The sequence below is a fragment of the Nannospalax galili genome, unplaced genomic scaffold (assembly GCF_000622305.1).
Source record: "Nannospalax galili isolate Female #2095 unplaced genomic scaffold, S.galili_v1.0 scaffold652, whole genome shotgun sequence".
NCBI lineage: Eukaryota > Metazoa > Chordata > Mammalia > Rodentia > Spalacidae > Nannospalax > Nannospalax galili.
The window spans coordinates 375,572-399,147 of NW_008332152.1; the positions used below are offsets into that span (position 1 = coordinate 375,572).

General features: G+C 47.9%; 1 protein-coding gene across 1 annotated transcript in view; it reads right to left on the reverse strand.

The window, feature by feature from the left end:
* The window catches only part of C2cd2 (C2 calcium dependent domain containing 2), a 60,076-nt gene that overhangs the window by 29,999 nt on the left and 6,501 nt on the right, over positions 1–23,576 (reverse strand). The window contains exons 3-5 of the mRNA XM_029560792.1: positions 19,593–19,691; positions 4,171–4,296; positions 2,553–2,657 (exon numbers count right to left, since the gene is read on the reverse strand). Of these exons, the coding sequence (XP_029416652.1) occupies positions 2,553–2,657; positions 4,171–4,296; positions 19,593–19,691 (330 nt within the window). The remainder of the gene's footprint in view (positions 1–2,552; positions 2,658–4,170; positions 4,297–19,592; positions 19,692–23,576) is intronic.

Consider the following 23,576-nt stretch of genomic DNA (forward strand, 5'->3'; position numbering starts at 1 on the left):
AAAAAATAGAAGGGGAAATGTAAGTCACACAACATAAGCATAACCACTTTAAATGTTTAAATGTTAAATGTTCACTGTCCTGTGGGACATCATAACATGTTCCCAACATTTTCTCCACTCCCTAAAGGTAAACCTCAGAGCTCACCCCAACCAGGAGTCCCACCCCCGCCCCTGGACCCACTGGTCTTTCTCTCTCTGGATCTGCCTCATGATGAATCATATATGTGGCCTCCTGAGTCAGCTTCTTTTGGTGTTTGCAAAGCTTGCTGGGATGTGACATAACCAGCATCTCACTCTTTTATCTGGCTGAATACTACTCCACAGTATGGTTGTGCCTCACACTGGGCTTCTACCTCTCTGTTCTGACATGCACAATTGCTTCTCACTCAGCTGAGTGGGCTGGCAAGGTGGCTGAGGAGCTCAGGTCCTGAGGGCAGGTGTCTGATGTGATCATAGACTCAGGAACAGTCAACTACAGAGCAGATTAATTAATCCCAGAGTGCTTCCATAGAGAAAGCCATCAGAGAATCCTATAGGGTGTCTGTCAGGAGGATGGGGTATCAGGGATGGGGAGCAGGAAGCACAGGGTACAGGAGGAGGAACGAGATTGTGTTTGCCAGAAGAAATAAAACAGTGACATGAGTGTGCAGGTGTGGATGGGGCTGAGGAGCGGAGCAGACAGAGCCACCTCCCAGTCTAGCTTTCCCGTGGTGCTAGCTTACAGATTATGCTGGTATCTTCCATAGTCAAAAACATACACAAATCAATGAAGATGAGGGAAAATCTACAGCTGGATACTAACGGAGGCAAATGAACTTAGATCGATAACATAGCTACCCCGAGGGGGATATGACTCACGGAATGTTTGAACACAGAACAGCACATACAGCTGCACACTGACTGCAAGCCTGGACAGATGTCATTGTCGGGGCGAGATGTAATTAGCAGGGAAAAGTCACAAAAGCCAGAAGGAAGGAGGAGGAGGGAATGGATAGGGTGGGATGGCACCTAATGAGCTACAAGTCTGAAGTATGCAAGTTAAAAGAAGTGTAACTCAAATTTACCAGCCAAACCAACATAGAATGCTGACACTGTATACATGTACGGGAAAACATGAAGGCTAAGCCGGGTGTGGTAGCGCACACCTGTAATCCCAGCACTTGGTGGGCAGAGGCAGGTGGATCTCTGTGAGATTGAGGCCAACCCAGTCTACAGAGTGAGTTCCAGGCCAGCTGGGGCTACAGGGAGACCCTGTCTCAAAAAGGCAACAAAAATTACAGAGTTCCACAACTGATCACACACAAAGACTGTCTGTGAATTGCCCAGCCCTAAGTGACACATGTACAGTACAACCTCTACACCTAAGGCTCGTGGAGCACAGTGGAACAAGTAGTGAGGAGGACACTAATGCGTTTCTCAACTCTCATCAATAAAGCTCCCTCATGCAACAGATGGCCATGAATGCAAAAGGTCACACATGGCCAAACGAGAGAATAAGTTTGCAGAGTGTGGGTCCTTGGACAAGACTCCTATATTAAACATCACCCACCTAGGACTCAGGGACCATTGTGGAGAAGAGGGGTAGAATAATTGTGAGAGGCAGGGAGGAGGTGCAGGACCATATGGAAATAAAAGTTCTCCAGGCTCCTGGGATCTTGCTCATATGAACCTACAGAAACCTAGCACAGAACTGTGGAAATGGGCAGCAGGCCCCAATCTTAGCCAAAGAACTATTGGCAGCTGATCACTGCTGGGTGAGGAACAGCTGACCTTCTTAAAGGGAAGGACTCTAGATAGACTGACTAAACCTCAGTGGATGAACGTGCACTGAAAGATGTCTGGGGACACTAATTTGACTCAACAGATCTTAACACAAATGACAGAATGCACGAAAGTCAATGGGGGCGCTATGGAAGGGGCCAGTGGAGAAAGGGTATAAAGATGATTAAGATATTCTGTATGAAATACAAAAAAAATCAATTAAAAAAGTTACAAAAAAAAGACAACAAACGAACAGACCAGAGCATGAAGGCTGAATTATCTACTGACAGGGCTGGGATGCAGATCAAGGACAGAGCACTTGCTGAGCTTCTGCAAGGCCCTGGGTCCATTCCTCAGACTACGAGAAGAAAAGACAAAAGGAGAGGGGAAAGGCAAGGAAACTTCACTGGCAGATGCACTTTTAAATCCACACACCTCACCTGGGGTGCTGCCTCGGTAGGGTCTGCCAGGGCAGAAGGACAGGGGGCTCTCAGGAAAGCTGCCAGAAGGAACTCCTTGTCCCACAAAGGAAAGTGACACCCAGGCCACTCCGCACACACGCACTGCAGCCCAGTTCCCAAGGCCCCAGGAAGCATGGAGGGAAAGGATCCTCTCCATCTAAGTTGTCCCCTCAGTGTCCTGTCCCATGTGGCTGGAGTCAGCATAGGGAGGGCAGCTGGCAGGGGCTGCCCACCTCAGAGCCGCCCCATCTGCACCTCAGCTCCTCAGCAGCACATTCTGCCACATACACATCCTCACATCAGTGGAAGAAGACAAACTTACGGACTGACCTCCCCTGGGGTCCGGGGCTGGATCTCAACGGCTGTTTCTGGCATGTGAATGAAGGACCACCTGATCTGGATGTCCTCTCTCCTCTCTTCCATGTGGAACTCCAGCTATTCGAACAAACAACCAAGAAGAGGTTACAAACAGCTGCTCTCCCCACCAGGACTGTAATTAGCTCTATGTGTATGGTATGTGCATGTGTCCACATGCTGTATGTATGTGCTGTATGCATAATGTATATGAATGCTGTGTGTACATGCTGTGTGCATGCTCTATGCATGTATGCTCCGTTCATGGTATGTGAATGTGTGCAGTGTCATGTGTTGTACATGTGTGCTGTGCGCACACCTTTTGTATGTGCATGCTGGGTATGAGTATGCTGTGTGTGCTGTGTGCATGTACCTCGTGTATGCGCATACCCCAAGTATGCATTTTGCGTGCTGTGTACACATGCTGTATGTGCTGTGCGCATGCATATCATGTGCATGCAGTGTGCCGTGTGTGCATGCTGTGTATTACTATGTGCATGCTGTGTGTGCTGTGTGCACATGCTATATGTGTACTATATGCATATTATTATGTGCATGCTCTGTATGTGCATTGTGCTGTGTGTGCATTCTGCATGTGCTATGTGTACATGCTATACATCTTTAACAATGGGACAGGCTGTTTGCATGCATATTACTATGTGTATGTTATGTTATGTGCATGCAGTGTGTGCTCTGTGTGCCTGCTGTGTGTGCTGTGTGCTCTGTGTGCATTCTTTTATTCATTTGTTCTCCACCTTAGCCTAACATATTCTTTCAGCATGGAAGTAAAGATGCCCAACCCCCTTCCCAGCCCTTCCTCTGCCTGAGCTGGCCCCCAAGGAGGCTAGGTGTCACTGACTGCCGTCTCGTCTGAGAGAGGAACTTGTTATGCACTGCATTCCTCTTTCTGTGCATGTCACCAAGGCACAGCAGAGGGGAGAGAATCTGTTCTCGCCAGTCCTGGGCATGGGCTTCCCCTAGAGGCCATGTTCACAAGTCTCTAGGGACAACACAGAGAGTGCCATGGCACCCTTCCTCCTCTTGCCTGGGCCGCCCCAACAGCCTTGACTGGTTCCCATCCTGAATAGTCTCACCCATCTTGGGGAGGAAGAACCATGGAAACGTGGCCAGGCCCTCACCCCTGCAGCCTTATATAGGGGGCCAGACATGGAAAAAGGGACTTGCCAGGTGCGATTAGGCCCTAGACCGTGGGGTAGGGGGCATGTCCCGGGTCTTCCAGTGAGCCAAAAGAATCATGAGCATCTTTAACAATGGGATGGACTGACAGCAGAACGGGCACATGTGAGGACTTGGAGAAGGTTCCACAGTCAAGCAAAGACCAGGCACTGTGAGCCCTACGTGCATGTGCAACTGTCCTCAACACACTGGCTCAGTGCGCTGTATGCTGTTCTGAGTTTTGTTCACAAAGGATTACAGTGCAAAGATGCTGGCCTGACACGCTTGCTAAGAACACTGACTTTCACAGCTCTGTAACTTGCCATTGCTGATTCAGCCTGTGTTCCACTGAGGGCAGAGAATACCACTTCGAGTCTACAGTGATTTCCTGTGACTTGTGGCATCCACCCAGCCTTACCTTTAAATGAAACGAGGAGAGCCTCACGTCATAGAGCTGACATCCTGTGCTTGTTGCCTGTGCTGAGGCAGGCTTCACATTGACCAAGAACTGAAGGGTCTCGCCCACCACATGACAGACCACCACCTGAGGGAGAAAGGAACCAGGAATCTTTAGAGGACGGTAAGGGCAGGACCTACCACAGACATCTTTATTTCACTGGATAATCTGGACTTCTTACTTTAGGAAGGGCAAGAATTTTTATTCTCAACCTTGTATCCAATAACTCAGTCTTTTCTATCATGTAACCATTGAAAACTGGAAACATTGCATCAGACCCTGGCTTCCTGATGGGGTTCTCAGGAGTTAAATTCTGTCCTACCCCGATCTAGCTGTAGCGCTTTTCCACATATAACACAGGTTTTCTTCCTTAAACTTTTCTTAAAATTGCAGTTATTTTTTTTTGTGTGTTAAGATCTATGTTATAAATATTTTCATTATTACAACTAAACTATAAAAGACCATACATCATAACCATACATTGATTAACAAAATAACATAATGATCCAAGTTAATTTATAATTAAACCTGCATTTTTTTCCTGTGCTTCATAATTGTTTTATTTTTCCAGTTGCACTGCTTTGTATGACCCTGGCCCCTGGATCGCACCTCTCATGGAGGAGCCCCTGGCCCCTGGATCGCACCTCTCAGGGATTAAAGGTGTATATCACTACACCTGACCTAGATTAAACTACTTTTTTTTCTTTTATTTATTTACTTTTTAATTTTTTTAAATTTAATAACCACATGATTAGAAGAAGCATTTCATTACAGCTTTTAACATATTCAGTAACACATTCCAGAGCAAAGATACATCTCTTTCAAAGGTGGCTGTAAATTTTTAGGTTCACAGTTGAATTAATACAGTCATACAATATTGAACTCAGTATAAGCCCTGTAAGACATAAAACTGAATGAGTGAGCAGGAGAGATGGGTGAATGAGGTTGGGGGAGTCGAGGAGCGGGGGAAGCGATTGACCTACCCGAAGAGAGAGGCCTGTGGGTCAGAGAGAGGCCTGCAGGTTGTGCAGGCCCAGGGAAGCAGAGAGAGGTGAGGGTGGGCTGCTGTTATATTTTTAAATTTTATTTATTTTTATGTGTGTGGGTCTTTTACCTTTAAGTGCATACACAGTTCTTGTGTCATGTAAGGCCCATGGATGCCAGAAGAGGGCATCAGATCCCCTGGAATTGGAATTACAGACAGTTGTTACCCACCATGTGGGTGCTGGGAACCAAACCCAGGTCCTCTGTAAGAGCAGTCAGTGCTCCTAACCACTAAGCCATCTCTCCAACCCCCTGTTTTATTTTTATTTTTTAAATAACAGCTGCTTTTAAATTCCCTAGACAAGAGCTCACCAAGCTAAGGGCACATGCTACCAAATTTAATGATGTGAGTTCGATCCTGGGACTCATGTGGTGGAAACAGAGAAGCAGCAAGTTTTCCTTTGACCTCCACATACCCACCATGGCATGTGCAAGACTGCCCCCAACTCTCTCACACGTGCACATGCATGCACACACTGGCACAAATAAATAAATGTAATCTTTTTACAAGCTTTAGACATTTCTGGGCTGGAGAGATGGCTCAGTAGTTAAGGACGCTGACTGCTCTTGCAGAAGACCTGGGTTTAAATCCCAGCACCCACATGGCAGCTAAAAACTGTCCATAACTCCAGTTCCAGGGGATCAGACAGCCTCTTCTGTCCTCTACAGGTATTGCATGACACGTGTGCATTTACCTACACGCAGGCAATACACCCATACACATAAAATAAAAATAATAAATAAATTTTTAAAAAAGCTTTAGACATTTCTACCTTCATATAGAGAAAAGCCATTAGCCATCTTCTGCTAAAAATAACTCTTGAAAAGAAAGCAAGTCATAGGTAACACAAGTAGGAGTTTAAAGTCTGCGGCTTGCTCAGTTCATGCAGTGACAAGAGAAAGTTAAAAGATTTACCCAGAACATAAAAATTATTTGTTCCTAAATAATTTTAACTCATTCCTGTTGTTTTTAACATGGGATTATTTCAAAGAACTTATAAAATACTTGATGGTTGTGAAATTATACAACCCTTACAAAGATAGAATTATAACATAAGCTCAATTATAAAAGCTTGTATTTTATAATAAAATTCTAGAAGACACAGACAAGTAATTACATCAGTAAGAGACCAAACCAAAAGGCACTGCAGAGGGGCAATTGCATAGCCATAAAAAATGTCCAGTTTTTGCCATGGAGTCCTAAGGGAGTAAATCTCCTAAGTCAGATTCCATTCATGCTGGCAAAACACTGAACATGCCCACTGTACACCAAGACCAGGTGCCAGGTGTACAAGGGCTGCACAGCCAGGCATGCTGGGGGCACTGCGTAGCAGGGTGGGGAGGTAGCCGTTAGTTGGTCGGGGTGTTTGGCCAAAGTTGAGCTACTGGGAATCTGAGGATGATGCAAGATAGACTTCTGCCCTCCCCAGGGAATGGCTGACCCCACCACTGGAGTTTACTTAGGGAGAGAGAGAAAATGCTTTAATTCTCTAGGGGATTTCTCAGAGTCTAAAACACTAAGCCAAAAGATTATGAAAATAATTATTTTGCCAGGCCTGCTGCTGCACAAGTTCAGGGCCAGGCCATTCATACCCGACCCCCCGCCCCACATACTCTAACACACCCCCAGTGATGCACTGCACCCACAGCTTCTGTCCAGAGAGGAATCCTGAGCTTACCAAGCTTACTAAACAAACCATCCTGCCCAACTTTTACTCTTCACCCATTCCCAGGACATTGCTCTCAGAAGGTCGAGGACAGGGACTAGTTATGCATCTTCCCTGTTTCTAGAGTTCACAGAGGGTTGGAACAAAAAAATGTTTGGATAAGAAATGTCATCGATTCATGTTAAAAATAAATGATCTTTAAACAACCCTTTCTGGAAATTTCAGTACCAGAGACGCTGCAAGCACCAAGGACCAATGACCAATGCAGGGAAAATTCAGGGTCCTCGGTCCCCACGGCCTGCGCCCTGTACTGCTTGGAAATAAAACAGCGGATGGCTTGATGGACTCACTGTGCTCTGGAACTTTCTACACTGAACTGATCAGCACTTTACTATAAACACATGGCTTGATGGGTACAGAGACTCTCACAAGAAGCTTTAGACCACAGAAAGCTGCCCACCATCCATCTCTCAATAAACACAGACTGCCATGACCTTGGTTAAAAGCAAGTCAGAAATCAGGTCAAAGGGCTTTAAAACTTCTGGAACACAAGACTCCAAGGCTCATGATTAACTTTGTGATGGTTAGTGTTGACTCTCAACCAGACAGTCTGGAATCACCTAGGGAACATGCCTCCAGGCACACCTGTGAGGAATAATTTAGATTAGCCTCTGGGCATGCCCGTGGGGGGCGTATCTTAAGTTCATTGAGGTGAGTGGACCCATTATAAAGGGCTTGAGTCTTGGACTCCAGGAAAATCAGGAAGGAAGCTGAGCACCAGTGTACATTTCTCTGAATTCTGGAAATAGATGCACTATGACCAGCTGTCTCACACCCCCACCACCATGACATCTCACCATGACTAACTGGACCTTCAACAAAACCTTTGTCCTTTAAGCTGCTTTTGACAGGTATTTTATCACAGAAACAGGAAAAAAAAAAAAAAAAAAAAAAACAAACAAACAAAAAAACCAGCCTGGAAGCCCCACCAGTAAAGCTGGCGTAATTATTAATGGCGCCTCTAGGGTTGGAAAGTCTTTCCATAGTACCTCCTCAAGGCTTCTACCCTCTGCAGAAGCAGCCGTACAGACCAGCCTTTGTTCCTCTCTGTTCCTCCTGAAAGCTCACTAAACAAACCATCTGAACCCATCAACCCACCATCCGTGGGCTGGGGCTGAGGAGCTGCCCTTGTTTTGCTTTTCTGAGACAGGCTCTACTCTGTAGTGTGGGCTGATCTGCACTCATGAGGCTGGCCTGGCCCTTACATGCTCCTGTCCCAGCCCTTTACATGTTCCTGCCTCGACCTCCTGAGAGCTGGGACTACAGGCCTGGGACACAACCACCATTCTCTGTCTCAAGTTTTGTTTTTTTTTTCTGTCAGTTTCATTCTGCAGATCAGTATGGCCTGGACTTCACTATGTAGCCCAGGCTGGCCTCAAACTTGTGATGCTAGCTGACATGAGAGACCACAAGTGGCTTATCTGAACATTCTGATGTGCCATCCCAAGGAAACAGCTCCCGCTTTTTATACAGGGAGTGTCGGTGGGGCAGCCGTCAGGGCCAAACTCTTCCAGAGCCCCACCTCAGCCACTGAGAAGGGTAAAGGTCTCATTTGTCAACTAGTAATCTTCTTTAGCGAATTTACGGTGACCCACGATGGTGATTAACATCTCCCAATTCAAGCAGGGCTTCACCTCCTGGGCCCTGGCCTGAACAGCAGCAGGCAGGATCCTATTCAAGTTCAGGGGGACCCTGCCAACTCATCAGCCTTCCTAAAGGCCCAGAATGCCCAAGGCTGACAACTACCTTGGTGCCCATGAGGGGTAGAGACCTGATTATGACCCTAAGAGCTCAACCCAAAGATGGTCCCCAGGTTTTCCAGTCAGCCTGTTTAAGCATAGCTTTCAAGGCCTGGCTTGGGTTCCAAGTGTTCCCTCTGGACTGTCAAAATTAACAGTCTTTCATATGTGTGTGTGTGTGTGTGTGTGTACACATATGTGGACAGGCCAAGGGTCAACAGCTCTGTGTGTGGTATGTGTAGGTGTGCCAATCTACAGAGGCATGTGTGGAATTCAGAGCATGATGTTGGGATGTCTTCCTCAATCGTTTCTCCATTTGTTTTTGAGACAGGTTTTCCCTGTAGTCCCAGCTGGCCTGCAACTCTTCTATGTAGACCAGGCTGGCCTTGAACTCACAGAGATCCTCCTGCCTCTGCCTCCCAAGTGCTGGGATTAAAAGTGTGCACCACCACATCTTATTTTTTTGAGACAAGGTCTCTCACTAGGAACTAGGACTCACCCATTTAGCTAGGCTAGATGGACGGCAAGCTCCAGAGATCTGTCTGTCTCTACCTCCAAGGGGTTCTGGAGGACTCGGGTCCACATGCTTGCAAGGCAGACACTTTACCAACTGCATTGTTTCCGAAGTCGAGCTTTTGGTGAGGTTAATAGCAGCAGTGTCTACCATCTAGCCACATCTGCCTCCCAGGAACAAGCTCCCTAGACAAAACAATCACACACAGACCTGTCTGACTCCTGAGATATTTTCCCCAAAGCAAGCACAGAATCTTGAATGACACCTGCCATATCAGAAGGCTCAGCTGTGATTCCGAATAACTCTCCTCCTTCCAAAGGAAGAGTGGTCAAGGTAGCAACCCTCCCAGGGCTGCAGTAGGCAGGTGATGGCTTGGGTCAGCATGTGTCTGGGGCACTTCTGGATGAAAGAGCCTTCAGGTTGTTGGCACCGTCCCATATAGTCTGTCCTGGCACAGGGCAGCAGGAAGCCTTTACCTTTTTGTCCTCCCTGGCTTCAAGACCATAAACTCAGACAGCCACACACCTACAGAAATAGCTCCTACCTGGAAACCCTGCTCCTTTGTGTACATGGAGAGCCCCAAGTCCCTGCTTGAGGCACCCAAGTTGTGCTGTTGCTTGCCAAGAAGAAAGCCCCTACCGCTGTTTCACTTTTCAACTGACCTGTGGTGAAGCGGCCTCAGTGCCTCCTCTCAGAACACTCTGGAATTGGGAATTACTTAATTATTTATGTCTTCAAAGGAACTGGGGACACAGCTGGGGAATGCATCTAAAAGGCTGTTTTTCACTTTAATCACATTCTATAAGGAAAAAAACCTCCAAATAAAAAGGAAGTAAATCCATTGCTGCAACTGTTAGCACCAAGCGTGGGCCCTGGCAGCCTTAAGGAGCCCAGTCACCTGTCCTCAAGAAGGCGAATAAAGAGACATTACTGAAGAGAAAAGAGATGTATTTAGTGTGGTCACATCGGGCCAGGAATAAAGAACAAATTCAGTGACTGCCCCAAGTCTGCATGCACCTGGGTCCTGACACAAGGTGCAGGTTAAACAGAGCACAAGAGGTATGTATAGTTGGGATGTGGTTGTGCCTAGCATATCTTGGCTTTTGTGTGTCCCCCAAGGTAGTCTGATGAGTTGTCAGAACTGTATGAAATCGCTTTCTAATGGCCAGTTCCTCCTCTGACTGGCACCAGGGTTTTAAGTCTTTTCTTTCCTGAGCGTGAGAGTTCCTCGGGAAATTCCAATTCTTTGGGGAGCTTTGTTTCAATGGTCTGACGGCCAAAGGAAGGGCCACGGATGTCTCTCTGTAGAGCGTCTTCCTTTCTGGGTATTCTAGTTTGCTTTCTATTGCTGTGATAAAACACTCTGGTCAAAACCAACTTGGGAGGAAAGGGATTATTTTACCTTCAGAGAACAGTTCATCATGGAGGGTGACCAGGGGGGGCAGGAGCTCAGGACAGCAGCCTGTGGTCAGGCACTGAAAAGCAGACCACAGAGGTCACTGCTGCCTGTCTCGCATCTCTGGTCTGTGCTCAGCCTGTTCCCTTTTCTTTACTTCTATTTTATGTGTATGAGTGTTTTGCCTGTAAGCAGGTGCACCCAGGCATGAAATGCCTGCAGAGGCCAGAAGAGGGTGTTGGATCTCCTGGAATTGAAGTTACAGATGGTTGTTTGCTGCTATGTGGGTGCTGGGGACTGAACCTGATTGTCCTTGGTAAGGGCAGCACAAACCAAGACCACCAGCCAGGGTGGCACCGCACACAGTGGGCTGGCCCCTTCCACATCACTCAACAACCAAGAAAACGCCCCTGAGACATGGCCACAGGCCAGTCCAGTATAAGAAATTCCCCAACTGAGGCTCCCTCTTCCCAGGGGTGTCAAGTTGGTAGCTGAAGCTTCCAGCACACTGGGTACAGATCCTTCAATACCAGTTCCAAATCAGGAATCTTCCAGCTCTGCAACCTATTTTCATCACTGTAAATATTCTTAAAAGATGTGTAAGTAGGATATAAAACAATATTTCTACTCTGAAACAGAAGGTGCTCAGTTTTAAAAGTACAATCAACAAGAGTTTAATACTATCACAACATCTACAGGGTTGACCTTAAGTGACAGTTAACGTTTTTAAATATTTTATTTATTATTTTTGTTTTATGTGTATGAGTGTATCGCCTGTATGTATGTAAGTGCACTGATGTTGCGCAATGCCCTCGGAGGTCAGAAGAGGGTGTCAGATCCCCTAGAACTGGAGTTCCAGATAACTGTTAGCTGCCCTGTGGTTTCTGGGAACTGAACCCAGGTCTTCTGCAAGAACAACCAGTACTCTTAACCACTGAGCCATCTCTCCAGCCCTGTGATGGTGCATTTTGATTGTCAACTTTTAGGACCTGGAATCACCTAGGAGACAAGCCTCTGAGCACATCTATAAAGGAGTTTCTAGACTGAGTTACCCGAGGAGGGAAGACCCACTCTAAAGGTGCTCAGCGCCTCCCATGGGCTGGGTTCCTGAACTGGACAAAAAGGAAAAAGTGAACTGAGCACCAGCACTCATGTCTCTGCTTCCCGAACACAGAGGCCATGTGACCAGCCGCCTGTGCCTGCCGCACCTCCTCAACTGTATGAAAATAAACCCTCTTCTTCCTCACGTTGCTGTGTCATGTTTTATCACAGCACCACGAATACTAACCTATATACTATATGCCTGCTAAGTCACAATATACAGACCTGAAGGTTTATTTCATAAGGAACTCTCCCAGAGGATTAAGATGAAAATTCTGGAAACACAACCACAGGCAATGCTACTGTGTGTGGGCTAGATGGGTGAACCTGAACCTACACCGGGATTCCAACCCCCACCCCAACAAAGTTCTCTGCTCAAGTAGGACACCTTGAAACCAACAGGAGGCTTTTCCACAATCCTGCATTACAAGGGGGTATTGTGAAAATACAACACCGGCCGGGCAAACACAACCTAAACATCTGTTTGGGAAGGGAACTCTCTCTTCTTCACAGGCTCTGCATGAAAAGACATACACAAAACATTTCCTTTAAGAGGAAGGAACTGGGTCTTTTCCTGGCTGGTGCTCAGTGCTTCCAATTTGGGGCCAGGCTACTCTGTCACCTACCCGGGATGCTTTGTACTCCAACAAGCCAGCAGACATGGCACCTCCAGGATCCTTTCAGAGTTCAGCTTCCCACTGATGCAGCCCAGGATTCCTGTGCTGCTATCCTTGGTATGACGCCTTTAGGCCTTTTAGGGGCAGGTCCTCCCAGGAGCTGCCACCTGCGTGGGAATGACCCATCTCAAAAAAATTGCACAACTTATTAGCATTTTAGCATAAATACCAGGTCAATGGATTACCTGGAGTTTCAAGCCATACGAAGCAACAAAAAGAGGAACACATGAGAGTTACACTCCCCTTTCAAATCAGCAAGGGAGGAACAGAGCAGGAGACCCAGTGCCTTCTGGGTAGATGCCAGGACAAAGGAGGCCAGCCCTACAGGTAGACTCGAGCTGCTTCCCACTACCCATGCCCACACTGTTAGTTGCTATGGCTCCACACATGCACAGGCTGCCTAGTTCTTTGCTTTGTCCTCCTTTCTCCCTCTCCTTTACAGTGTTTGTGGGTAGGGACAGGAGCATCGGTGAAGGTACACTGTCACTGTGCCCAGTGGCCAAAGCTCCACCACTTGGTACTCTTTATTTTAGTCAAGTGATTTATTCTCTGCCTCAGTTTCCCCTCCATGCAATGGGCACAGTATATCTTTGGACAGAGGATAAAAATGGGCTAGGCTCAGGTCTGCTCATTCCGGAGGTCATCATGAGCCTGTGGCCTTGCAGAATCCTGCTCCATCCTCCATGCCCAGCCCTGCTGGGGAGGTGTATTAGTTATTTTTCTGTTGCTGTGATAAAACATCATGATCAAGGCAACTTATAGAAGGAAGAATTTGTTGGGCTTATGGTTCCAGGAGGTAAGAATCCATTGTGGCAGAAGGCAGCCAGGACAGAAAGCTAAGCGCTCACGTCTTCCAGCAGGCACAGGACACAGACAGACAAACTCAAAATGGGCCAAGCCATGGCCTCTCACAGCCCACCTCCAGAGACCTGCTTCCTCCAGCAAGGTCACGCCTCCTAAACCTCTGCAAACAGCGCCATCGAGTGAGCCCACTATTCAAATACTTGGAGCCTATGGGGGACATTTCTCATCAAACCACCACAGGAAGGATGTGTGAATGACAGACACAGACCCTGTGAGTGGCCTGAGAATCAAAATGCTTCTGAGTCCAGACCTCTCCAGTGCCTCCCTCAAGCCTGGCTGGGCCTCTTCAACCACGCTGGGCAGGTGATGGCTTTTATTGAAAACTTTAGCCTAAGTTGGTCCTTGTACCATTAGGAGCCTTGGCTGGAGGCCAAGAAAGGCAGCATCACGTGCAATCTTAAAAAAAACAGAAGGCTCCCACTGTGACCCCCGCTGGCCCTGGTAAAGGTTTCCAAACACATGCTGTTATGTAAAAATGGGTAAGGTACAAGCCTGGGTCCCAGCAGTCCTAACAGCTAAGGCTCATCACACTGGAGAGAGGAACAAATAAAGGGGTCCACTGGCCCCCAAGTCTGTCTTCAGGGTCCTGACATGAGGTTGAGGTTTAAATAGCAGGCAAAAGGTATCTGTAAGTAAGCAGTCCTGGTCAAGGTAGTCCTGCCCATCACTGACCCTTCAGTCTCAGCTCCAGTTCATCATGCAAGGTGGGTTTGAGATCTCTTCCTGGGAGAGAGTTCCTCCTCTGGCTGCACCAGGTGAGCCTGGGATTCCTGGGGAAGATTTCATTCTTTGGGCTTCATTGACTCAATGGTTTAGCAGTTGAAGGGAGGGGCACAAATGTCTCTAGAATTTCTCCTGTCAGGGCGGTTACATTCCATTCACGAAGACACCTGTTGGACTTGTTAAGGGAATGAGACTGAGTGAGTGGCCCCTGGCGGCATGATTGGGCTGATCCCGTCACCTGGTTTCTACCTAGCTTGTCAGGCACCAGACAGGGAAGCCTCTCTCCCTACTGAGAGCTGAGGAAGGGCCACAGCACACCCTGCAGAGGATGGGCTGGCTCCAGGCCACCCAAGATATGGAAACAGAGGCTTGCATCTTCTGGGTGGAACAAACATTCTAGAGCTGATCTCTCCAAGGATGTGAAGAGAGAGAATGTAGGTAGGAACTAGTTCTTGTGTAAGTGCGTAAATGAAGTCTAGGAGAAATCACCACCTCTGGCGCATGCAGAGACTAGCTGAGGAGGCGGGAAGGCCTCAGGACTGCGGAGCCCAGCCAGGCCCATGGTGTAGGGCTCCCATGCGAGCCTCTCCCACATCACGCCTTGCTAAGGCCAGTGCCTGACAACTGGACCTGATTCCTGGAGAAAGCTTCATCTGCAAAGATGCCCCTTAAGGCTGAGGCAAGGTAGGGAGTTGCCACAGGAAAATGCCACCATTTTCAGTGTGGACGGGGCCCATGCCCAGGGAGCTCTGCCCACGCCACACCCTATGTATACACATCTCTTTTACTTGACTATAGCTAGGTAAACTGAAAACAATGTGAAAATTGTATTCATGGGTTCTGTGAGCTGTTCCAATAAAATGCTGAACTGAAAAATCCTGGGAAGGCCTGATTTGTCTCCTGTCAATTACAAGTGCACTTGGTGTCTGTGGTGTGGTCGTAAGGCCTGTGAACCCAAGTCTGGAAGCCAGAATGTAGTGCTGATTGCCCGTGGTTAGGGTCAGCCTTGAACTAAAAGGAAGGCACCCAGTAGGTGACACCAAATTGGAGAATTGGCTGTTGGTGTGCATAAAAAAAATCCAAAATGAAGGCACATGTTCAGTGTCCAGAGTGCAAATGCTCCTGATGCAGCTGGGCAGGCAGGGCCTGGGTCTTGCCCTGTCCTTGGTCCTGCAGGATGTTTGTGCAGCTTCAGTGCAGGGAAGACTGTACTCTGCAGGCTATGGACAGGGGCTGCTGCCGAGTCAGTGTTGCAAAAGACTGTGACTGTGATACACAGGACGGGGTTTGAAAACGCTGCGGGAAAGTATGCGAGGTCGGAGCCCTCCACACAGCTTCACCAGCCAGGCGCCAGTCCTCACTCTGATCCAGCTGAGAGCAGACATAGGCTGGGAGGGCGTGTCCTCTTAGCACAGACACGGAGCCTTGTCGAGGCTGAGATAAAGATGAGGAAGAGATGATCTGAGCCCGGGGAAGTGAGAGGGAAGGTTTCTGAACGCCCTGGAAATCACAGGTGCTCAATTCTTTAGAGTGTGGACTTAGTGCTCTTGAGTTCTTAAGAATTCTGCACAGGAGGTGTGGGGATGCAGGCAAAGATTTCCCTCGTAATTCAGAACCCACAGGGAGCCGTTAAGCAGGACACATTGCAAGGTATGAAGATAGGACTACACCCAATCCCAGAACAGTGTTAAAAAGAAGTCTCCAGGGCTGGAGAGGTGGCTCAGCGGTTAAGAGCACTGACTGCTCTTGCAGAGGACCTGGGTTCCATTCCCAGCACCCACATGGTGGCTATGAACCGTCCTTAACTCCAGTTCCAGGGGAATCCGAAGCCCTCTTCTGACCTCTGCGGCATTGCACGACACAGGTGCACTCACATACATGCAGGCAGTACACATAAAATTAAAATAATAATAAATAAAATATTTAAAAAGAAGTCTCCATGTCTCTGGTCTTCATCTGATATGAGGACATTAAGTAATGTCCCAGCTGGGATACACTGTGAGAAGGCTCTGATTGAGCTGGTTCCAGTCATCCTAAGAATGGGTGTGTTGTGGCTCACCAAGCCACTTCTCCAAAAGAGAAAAGGGCCACACATAGGACCCAAGCACCTAAGGGGTCCTGGTCCTACTTACCCTCCTGGGAGCTCAGAAAGATCACACTCATACACACATACTCACACAAACATACATGCACATGCACACACATAGGCATAGACACACAAGCATGCTCCCTTAGATGGGCACAGGTTGGGAATGGCTAAGAGCCACGAAGGGCTCTGAAGTCACTACCCAACCCTTCTGACATCTACAGCTCATGGCCAGCAGAGGGCCAGCATTCTGCGTAGTAGATGAAGAACAAAAGATATGTCCACCTGCCTGGCCAGTCCACTGAACCTCAGAGAACAGCAGCCAGTCACTGCACTATGGATAATCCTTTCTTCATTCAATCAAGAAAATACAAAAGCAAAGAACTACGGGGAAAACTGTTGTAACAAAACAAGATTCTGTGAGTCTGAGCGTGCGTGTGTGTGTGTGTGTCTGTCTGTCTGTCTGTCTGTGTGCGTGCGTGCATGCACCTAGCTTCCTTCCCACTTGTCTTGGGCGGACAACAAGCTTTTGAGGGTGCCAGGGTGAAGTCCTGGCCCAGCCCTCCTGCAGGGGGGAGGACGGGGAGGGGCAGCCTCGTTTTTGCTGCTTGTGCACTTCCAAGCCATTTTCGACTTTCCAGTGAGCATGTACTACTTCCTGTAATTGTATTAAAACATACACAAAGTAATCACTCCCTTTCAAAGGCTAGCTTCCTGGCAACAAATCAAGACCTTTAAAAGGACTTCTCCTTTTTCCCAAGCACTTCCACCTTTAGGATGGCTGGGAAAATAAACAGAGTGGGAACACTGCCAGAGGGGGACACTGGAGAGGCCGCCGTGGGCTGAGGACTTCCGGTGTGAGACCTCAGTTAACACATCCCAGCTCCATGCCAGGGAGGCAGGGCATGAGCAGCTACACATGCAGAGATGGGAGGCTGAGCCCTGTGCAAAGGAGCCAGGGGCACAGCACCCTGTCTTGGAGCCTGGCTCCTCCCAGGGTGACGCAGCCACTGCATAATGGGCAGATTCCCTCCAGTGGGTACTGTGCACCCGCTGATTCAGAGAACTTTAACAACAGACAGAGCAGAACAAATACCTTAAAACAAATGCGAAACAGAAGATCTGGAAACGCACAGGACCGGACTAACCCCACAGAGGTTTGAACCGCGCAGGACTGGTACACGTGTTTGTAAATCCTCTTGTGTTTTTCTAAGTTTCTGTGATGCTAACATGCTGATTTTGTAATAATGACAGAACTACCTTTGTAACAGAATTCACCAGCTACAACCACGGCTCAGCTCCAAGCTTGTGAACGTCTAACACACTGTGGCACACTTGTCCCCCCAAACCATGAGACTGAGGGCATTGATGCAAATGAACCACAGCGCAGTCATGGGAAAAGCAAACAGCTGCTGAATGATTCTATATAAAAGAATAAAGGACTTTTTATATTTTATTTATTATTTTATATGCATGAGTGTACTACCTGCATGTATGTAAGTATGCCCATGTCATGCAACGCCTGCAGAGGTCAGAAGAGGGTGTCAGAGCCCCTGGAACTGGAGTTACAGATGGCTGTTAGCCACCATGTGGGTTCTTGGAATCGAACCTGGATCCTCTGCGAGAGCAGACAGTGCCCTTAACTGCTGAGCCATCTCTCCAGCCAAATAAAATGCTTAAAAGTTTGCATAGGTCTCTATTGATTTCCATCCTCAGGACAAGTTATAGAACACGGGACTTACCCTTCCTTTACTCACATGTGGTTCAACAGTGCTGAACACATGCTGTTCCACATTCACTACCATCCACCTCCAGAACTTTCCATTTCCCAAAGGGCAGGTCAGTCCCCAGCAGATAACCAACTCCCTGCCCCCACGCCAGTATTACTTTCTGCCTCTGTGCTTAACTCTAGGGACCTCATCTTGGTGGAATCTTACAGTATTTGTGCTTTTACGTGTGAACTCATGTTCTCATTCATGTTGAGGGATGTGTCAGAATTTTCTTCCTTTATGAGGCTCAGTAATATTCCACTGTTCACATGCACCATCCACATAGCCTGGGCAGCTTCTCTGTTTATATGTTGTGAATGACACTGTTATAAACAGGATGCACAAACACTACATGTCCACAGCTTTTGATTGCGTCTACGTCTGCAGTTGGATTTAAGGAGTGGAATTTTTTTTAATTAAAAAAAAATTTTTATGTGTATGCATGCATTGCCTGCATGTATGTGAGTGCACCCGTGTTGTGCAATGCCCACAGAGGACAGTAGAGGTTGTCGGCTGTCAGATCCCCTGGAACTGGAGTTACAGACAGTTGTTAGCTGCCATGTGGGTGCTGGAATTCGAACCTGGGTCTTCTGCAAGAACAACCAGTTTCTTAACCGCTGAGCCATCTCTCCAGCCCCAAGGAGTGGAATTTTATGGCCCATTTCCAAGGCTGCTTTTCTGGCACTATGAAAACCTTTAAAACTAGGCTGCTGTAATGTCTGCACATCTGATCCTACTAAGCACATCTGTTCCTACTATGCACATCTGATCATACTATGCACATCTGATCCTACTATGCACATCTGTTCCTACTATGCACATCTGATCCTACTATGCACATCTGATCCTACTATGCACATCTGTTCCTACTATGCACATCTGATCCTACTATGCACATCTGATTCTACTATGCACATCTGTTCCTACTATGCACATCTGATCCTACTATGCACATCTGATCCTATTATGCACATCTGTTCCTACTATGCACAATCTGATCCTAGTATGCACATCTGATCCTACTATGCACTCTGCTCCCCTTTGTACTTGGAAGTTTCGGAAAACAACAGCAGCTGCCCAGTCCTCCCAGAAGTACAGTACTTATCTGTCACTAGCAGAGACAAAGCTTGCTGTCCAAGCAGGAAGGTTGGGTCCTCAGTTTCTTCCCTACAAAGTGGACACAGCCCCACCTGCCTCCAGGCCCTGTCACTATGCAGCTGAGGATGACCTTGAACTTCTGATTCTCCTGCCTCCATCTCTCCAGAGCTGGGATTACAGGTGTGAATTTTATGCGGAGGCTGAGGTGTGTGCTCTAAACCAACCCATGGCTTCATGCATGCTGGGCAAGCACACTACCAATGGAGCCGCATCCCTGGTCCCCACAGAGGTGCACACACAGGTATTGGTGCTCTAGTCCCTTGCAAGGCTGAATAATATTCCTTCATATGTAGACTTTTTGCTTTGTTTTATTTGTTATTTGAGACAGGGTCTCCCTATAGCCCCAACTGGCCTGGAACTTGGCCAGGCTGGCCTCGATCTCAGATTCACCTGCCTCTACCGCCCAAGTGCTGGGATCAAAGGTGTGCGCCAGCTCCTGCCGACTTTTTAAAATCCATCCATCTAATGAGGGGTTGACTATGGAATAACAAGTTCTGTCTTTTCCGTAGTTCTGAAACAACACAGTCGCCCAGCCCCAACTTGAGATTCACTTCAGTCTGTAGGGAAAGGCGGCACCCAGCTCACCTTCTCCTGTGCTGACTTGAGCATGCTGGAGACTTCCCCAACTGCCAGCTGCAAGGGCTTCGGCTGTGGGTCCTGCTGGAAGGAGAGTCGCAGCGGGCCCTGGAAGACAGAAGCTGTGTGAGGCAAAAGGCACAAGGGCAGCCTTGGTTTTACTTGTCTGTTTTTAAATTACACACTTTCTACACAACTGCAAATTTAAGAAAACATAACAGAGCATCCCAGCAATGATTAAACATCAGTGGGCTTACACCTGAGATTAAACTGATGCTGGATCTTGCTCAGCACTAGGCAGGCAGAACCCTGTGGCGGGGGAGGGATAGAGAAGGCGTGGGGCACAGGAATAGACCCCCGAGATGGAGCCATGAAGCTTCAAAGGGTGTGCTGAGCCCTAAGGTCCAAGTTCTGGGAGAAGCTCAACCTCAGGGCGGGCTCCAGGTGCACCTCAGCGACTGGCAAGTGGACGGCTAGCCTGCTCAGCAGCACCCTCCCCTTGCTAGTAAACTGCTCTTCTCCGGGTGGAGGGAATCACCTCTCCTGCCCCATGAACTTGAAGTGCCCCTTCTCCTCTCCCACTGCTGGGCAGGAAGGACCTTAGGGCCTGGCTTCTCTCTGGGACTTGAGGTGACACACAAGACTCCTGGGCTGAAAAGGAGGCGGTCTGATGGCTATGACCCTGGCCCTTGCTTCACAGCCCTCCAGAGTTGGCTGTTCCCTGTTGCCTGGCTGCTCGGCTCAACTCTCACTGCCGCGCATTCTCCAGTAAACCCTTCTGTGGATGCAGCTCACATCACTGTATTGTTTTCTTTTTTATTATTTTTATTTTTGTGTGTTTATGTGTGTATACATATATGTGTGTCTGTATAGTGCAGGTGCATGTTTGCACAATGAGGTCAGAGGGCAGTCTTGGGTGTTGGTCCGCACCTTGCACCTTGTTGGAGTCAGTCTCTGCATACACCAGGCTCGCTGGCTCACAGGGGTTTCCCTGTCTCTGCCTCCCATCTTGCAGAATGAGCACAGACACACATATCACACCTGGCTTTTATGTGGGTTCTGTGGATTTAAACTCGGATCCTCATGCTTGTGTGGCAAGTGCTTTACACACCAAGTCATCTCCCTAGTCCTCAGGGTTTTTTTTTGGGGGGGGGTTCTTGTTATTTAAAAATCTCAAAGTGAGGAGTGGAGATGTATCTCAGTTGGTAAAATGCTTATCAGCATGTATGAGAAGTTTATTAGAGAATGTGTGGGGCTCAAAGTTGAACCATGTGGCCAGGCAACAGGTTCTATCCTCACTACTGTGTAAACCAGGCATGGGGTACATACCTGCAATACCAGCACTTGGTAGGTAGAGGCAGAAAGATCAAGAGTTCAAGGCTATCCTTGGCTACATACTGAGTTTGAGGCCAGCCTGGGTTACATGAGACCCTGTCTTAGAAAAGAAATTCTCCAAATGAGAGATGTTCTATTAAATTAATATGACTACAAGGCAACAAGATTGATGCTTTATATAAAAGCAAATGTGTGGGGCTGGAGGAATGGTTCAGCAGTTAAGAGCACTTGCTGTTCTTCCAGAGGACCTAGGTTCAGTTCCCAGCACCCACATGATGGCCAGCAACAGTAACTCCAGGTCTGATGCCCTCTCTGGCCTCTGCAGGCATTGTACATATGTGGTACACTTACATGCAGGCAAAACATTGACACATAACATAAAAAAATTTTCAGCCAGCCAAGGCCTGTCCTCTCACAAATGAGTTCTCTGGAAAGCCCCAGCTGGCATGTGAAGATGAACCTGGAAAGACAGTCTTCTTTAACTCTTTCCTGCCAGAGCCCTTCCTGTTCTGATGGGGTGGCTAGAAACTGCAATCTTGTGTGTGTCCTCTAGTTTGGGGACTCCATAGTGATGAGCTAGTTCCCAATATGGGTGGGAAACAGAGTCGGTGTGCCGGGGCCAGAGCCGCTCTGGCAGGCACAGCACAGATCAACAGTGATGTGATCCACTTGCTATTTCTTTAGACTCCCCAGTGATCAAGGGCTAGCATAAAAGATCATTTTGATTTAGGGCTTCTAACCTCACCCTGTTCTGGCAGCGTCTACCCCATCCCAGAAACATCAAGGAGGATGAAATCGACATCTCAGGAGGGATGAAGTCACCGTCTCTGGGCTGCATCGGCAGCTAGCTTTAGTGTGGACAGCTGGCCAGGGACCCCGTGAACTGCCCTGTGAGCTGACAATGTGACACTGAGGCCTGTGCCAGCCAGGCAGCATAAGCAGGGTGCCCAGTGGCTGGGATGAGCCTGAGGTAAAGAGCACCAGAGAAAGAAGCCTAGAGGCACAGGGCCTTTAATGTCATGGGGTGCTCCGACAAAGCAGATTCATTTTAAGTTAAAATAAGGTCAGGGAGATTGTCTTAGCACTTCTAGTCCACCTGCCTATGGGGACTCGGGAGCGGAGCCCACAGCACCCAACCAACTCCCACATGTCCATGGTTTTGCTCGGGCTCAGCAGCAGCATGGCCACCCTGCCCAGATGGGAAGGCTGCTCACACATGAGAAAAGACAAATGAAGGAACTGCCAGGACACTGAAAATGAGAACTCAGGTGGAGGGCTAGCCCCTCGGACACCAACCACACTACAGAGACTCCAGGATTAAAGCTCTGGCTCTGGGCAGTGAGGGGGGAAAAAAAAGTCCAGAACAGACCAAATGCACATGGATGTGTTAAGCTGAACATCCCTAATGTGAAAATTCAAAGTCCTCCAAAATGTGAAGCTTTTTTGAGTATTTACATAGGGCATAAGTAGAAAATTCCTCACCACAAAGCTCTGTTTAGACCACAAAACTGTTTAGAAATCAGTCATCAGTCTTGGTGGTATAAGCATCCTTACCCACAGAGCCATCCTGCCAGTTTGGTTTATTTTTAACACTTTGCTATTTATTTTTACATGTATTTATTTGGTGTGCATATGGAGGGATGTGCATGCCAGGGCACACATGTGGAGGTCAGACGACAACTTGCAGGAGTTGGTTCTCTCCTTCCACCATATGGATTCCAGGAAAACTCAGGTCATCAGGCTTAGCGACAAGCACCTTCAACTGCTAAGCCATCTAGCTGGGCTTCCCCAACTTTTTCTTCAAAAGTGGAAGACACAGGATAGAAAAACCAGTAACATGGAAATCCAACATGACACATAAATGACAAAAGCACCTGACGTGGTAGGAGGGTGGATTTGAACTAAGAACATCAGGTCATCCTGACTACATCAGAGATTGTGATCCAGCAACGTGTTTCCACGCAGTTAGCAATGTGTGGACTCGAACCGGTCAAACAGGGAAACTGAAAGCGAGGAAGAAGGGGGGGGCTCAGTGGGAAAGCACTTACTGTGTGATCCTTAGAACCCAAAGAAAAGTCAGAGTGATGGCACATGTTTGTAATCCCAGCGCTTGGGGGTGGGGGTGGACAGAGAGGCAGATCCCTGAGGCTCACCGGCCAGCCAGCCTAGCCTACATGGTAAGTTCCAGGCCAATGAGGAACCCTGTCTTCAAAAACAATGTAGATGGCATGTGAGGAATGACAGTCTGTCCTCTGGCTTATACACACATAGATGTGCACATGTACACACATGTGCACACACAGGTACACACACGTGAGGGAGAGAGGAGGCTAAGGTGAACCTACGTTGTTGAACTGGAATGCAAAGTACTGTTATACATTCGTGATTTGGAAGCTAAATACTGACAGATAGGAAAACACAGGTGTGCATATGTGTATGCATATAGACACACAGTTCTGCTGAAGCTCTGTCCATTGGAAGGTTCCAGAACACTGGGAGCTGAGCGTGGTGCACATACCCAAGTCTTACATCTTGAACTCTCCAATAAATAGAATCAACTTTGCTCAGAGGCCAGAGGAGGAGAAAACGTGAGACAAACCACAAATACACACAAACACACCCTGGTAGAACCACAAAGCAAGGAAGAAAACACGGTGT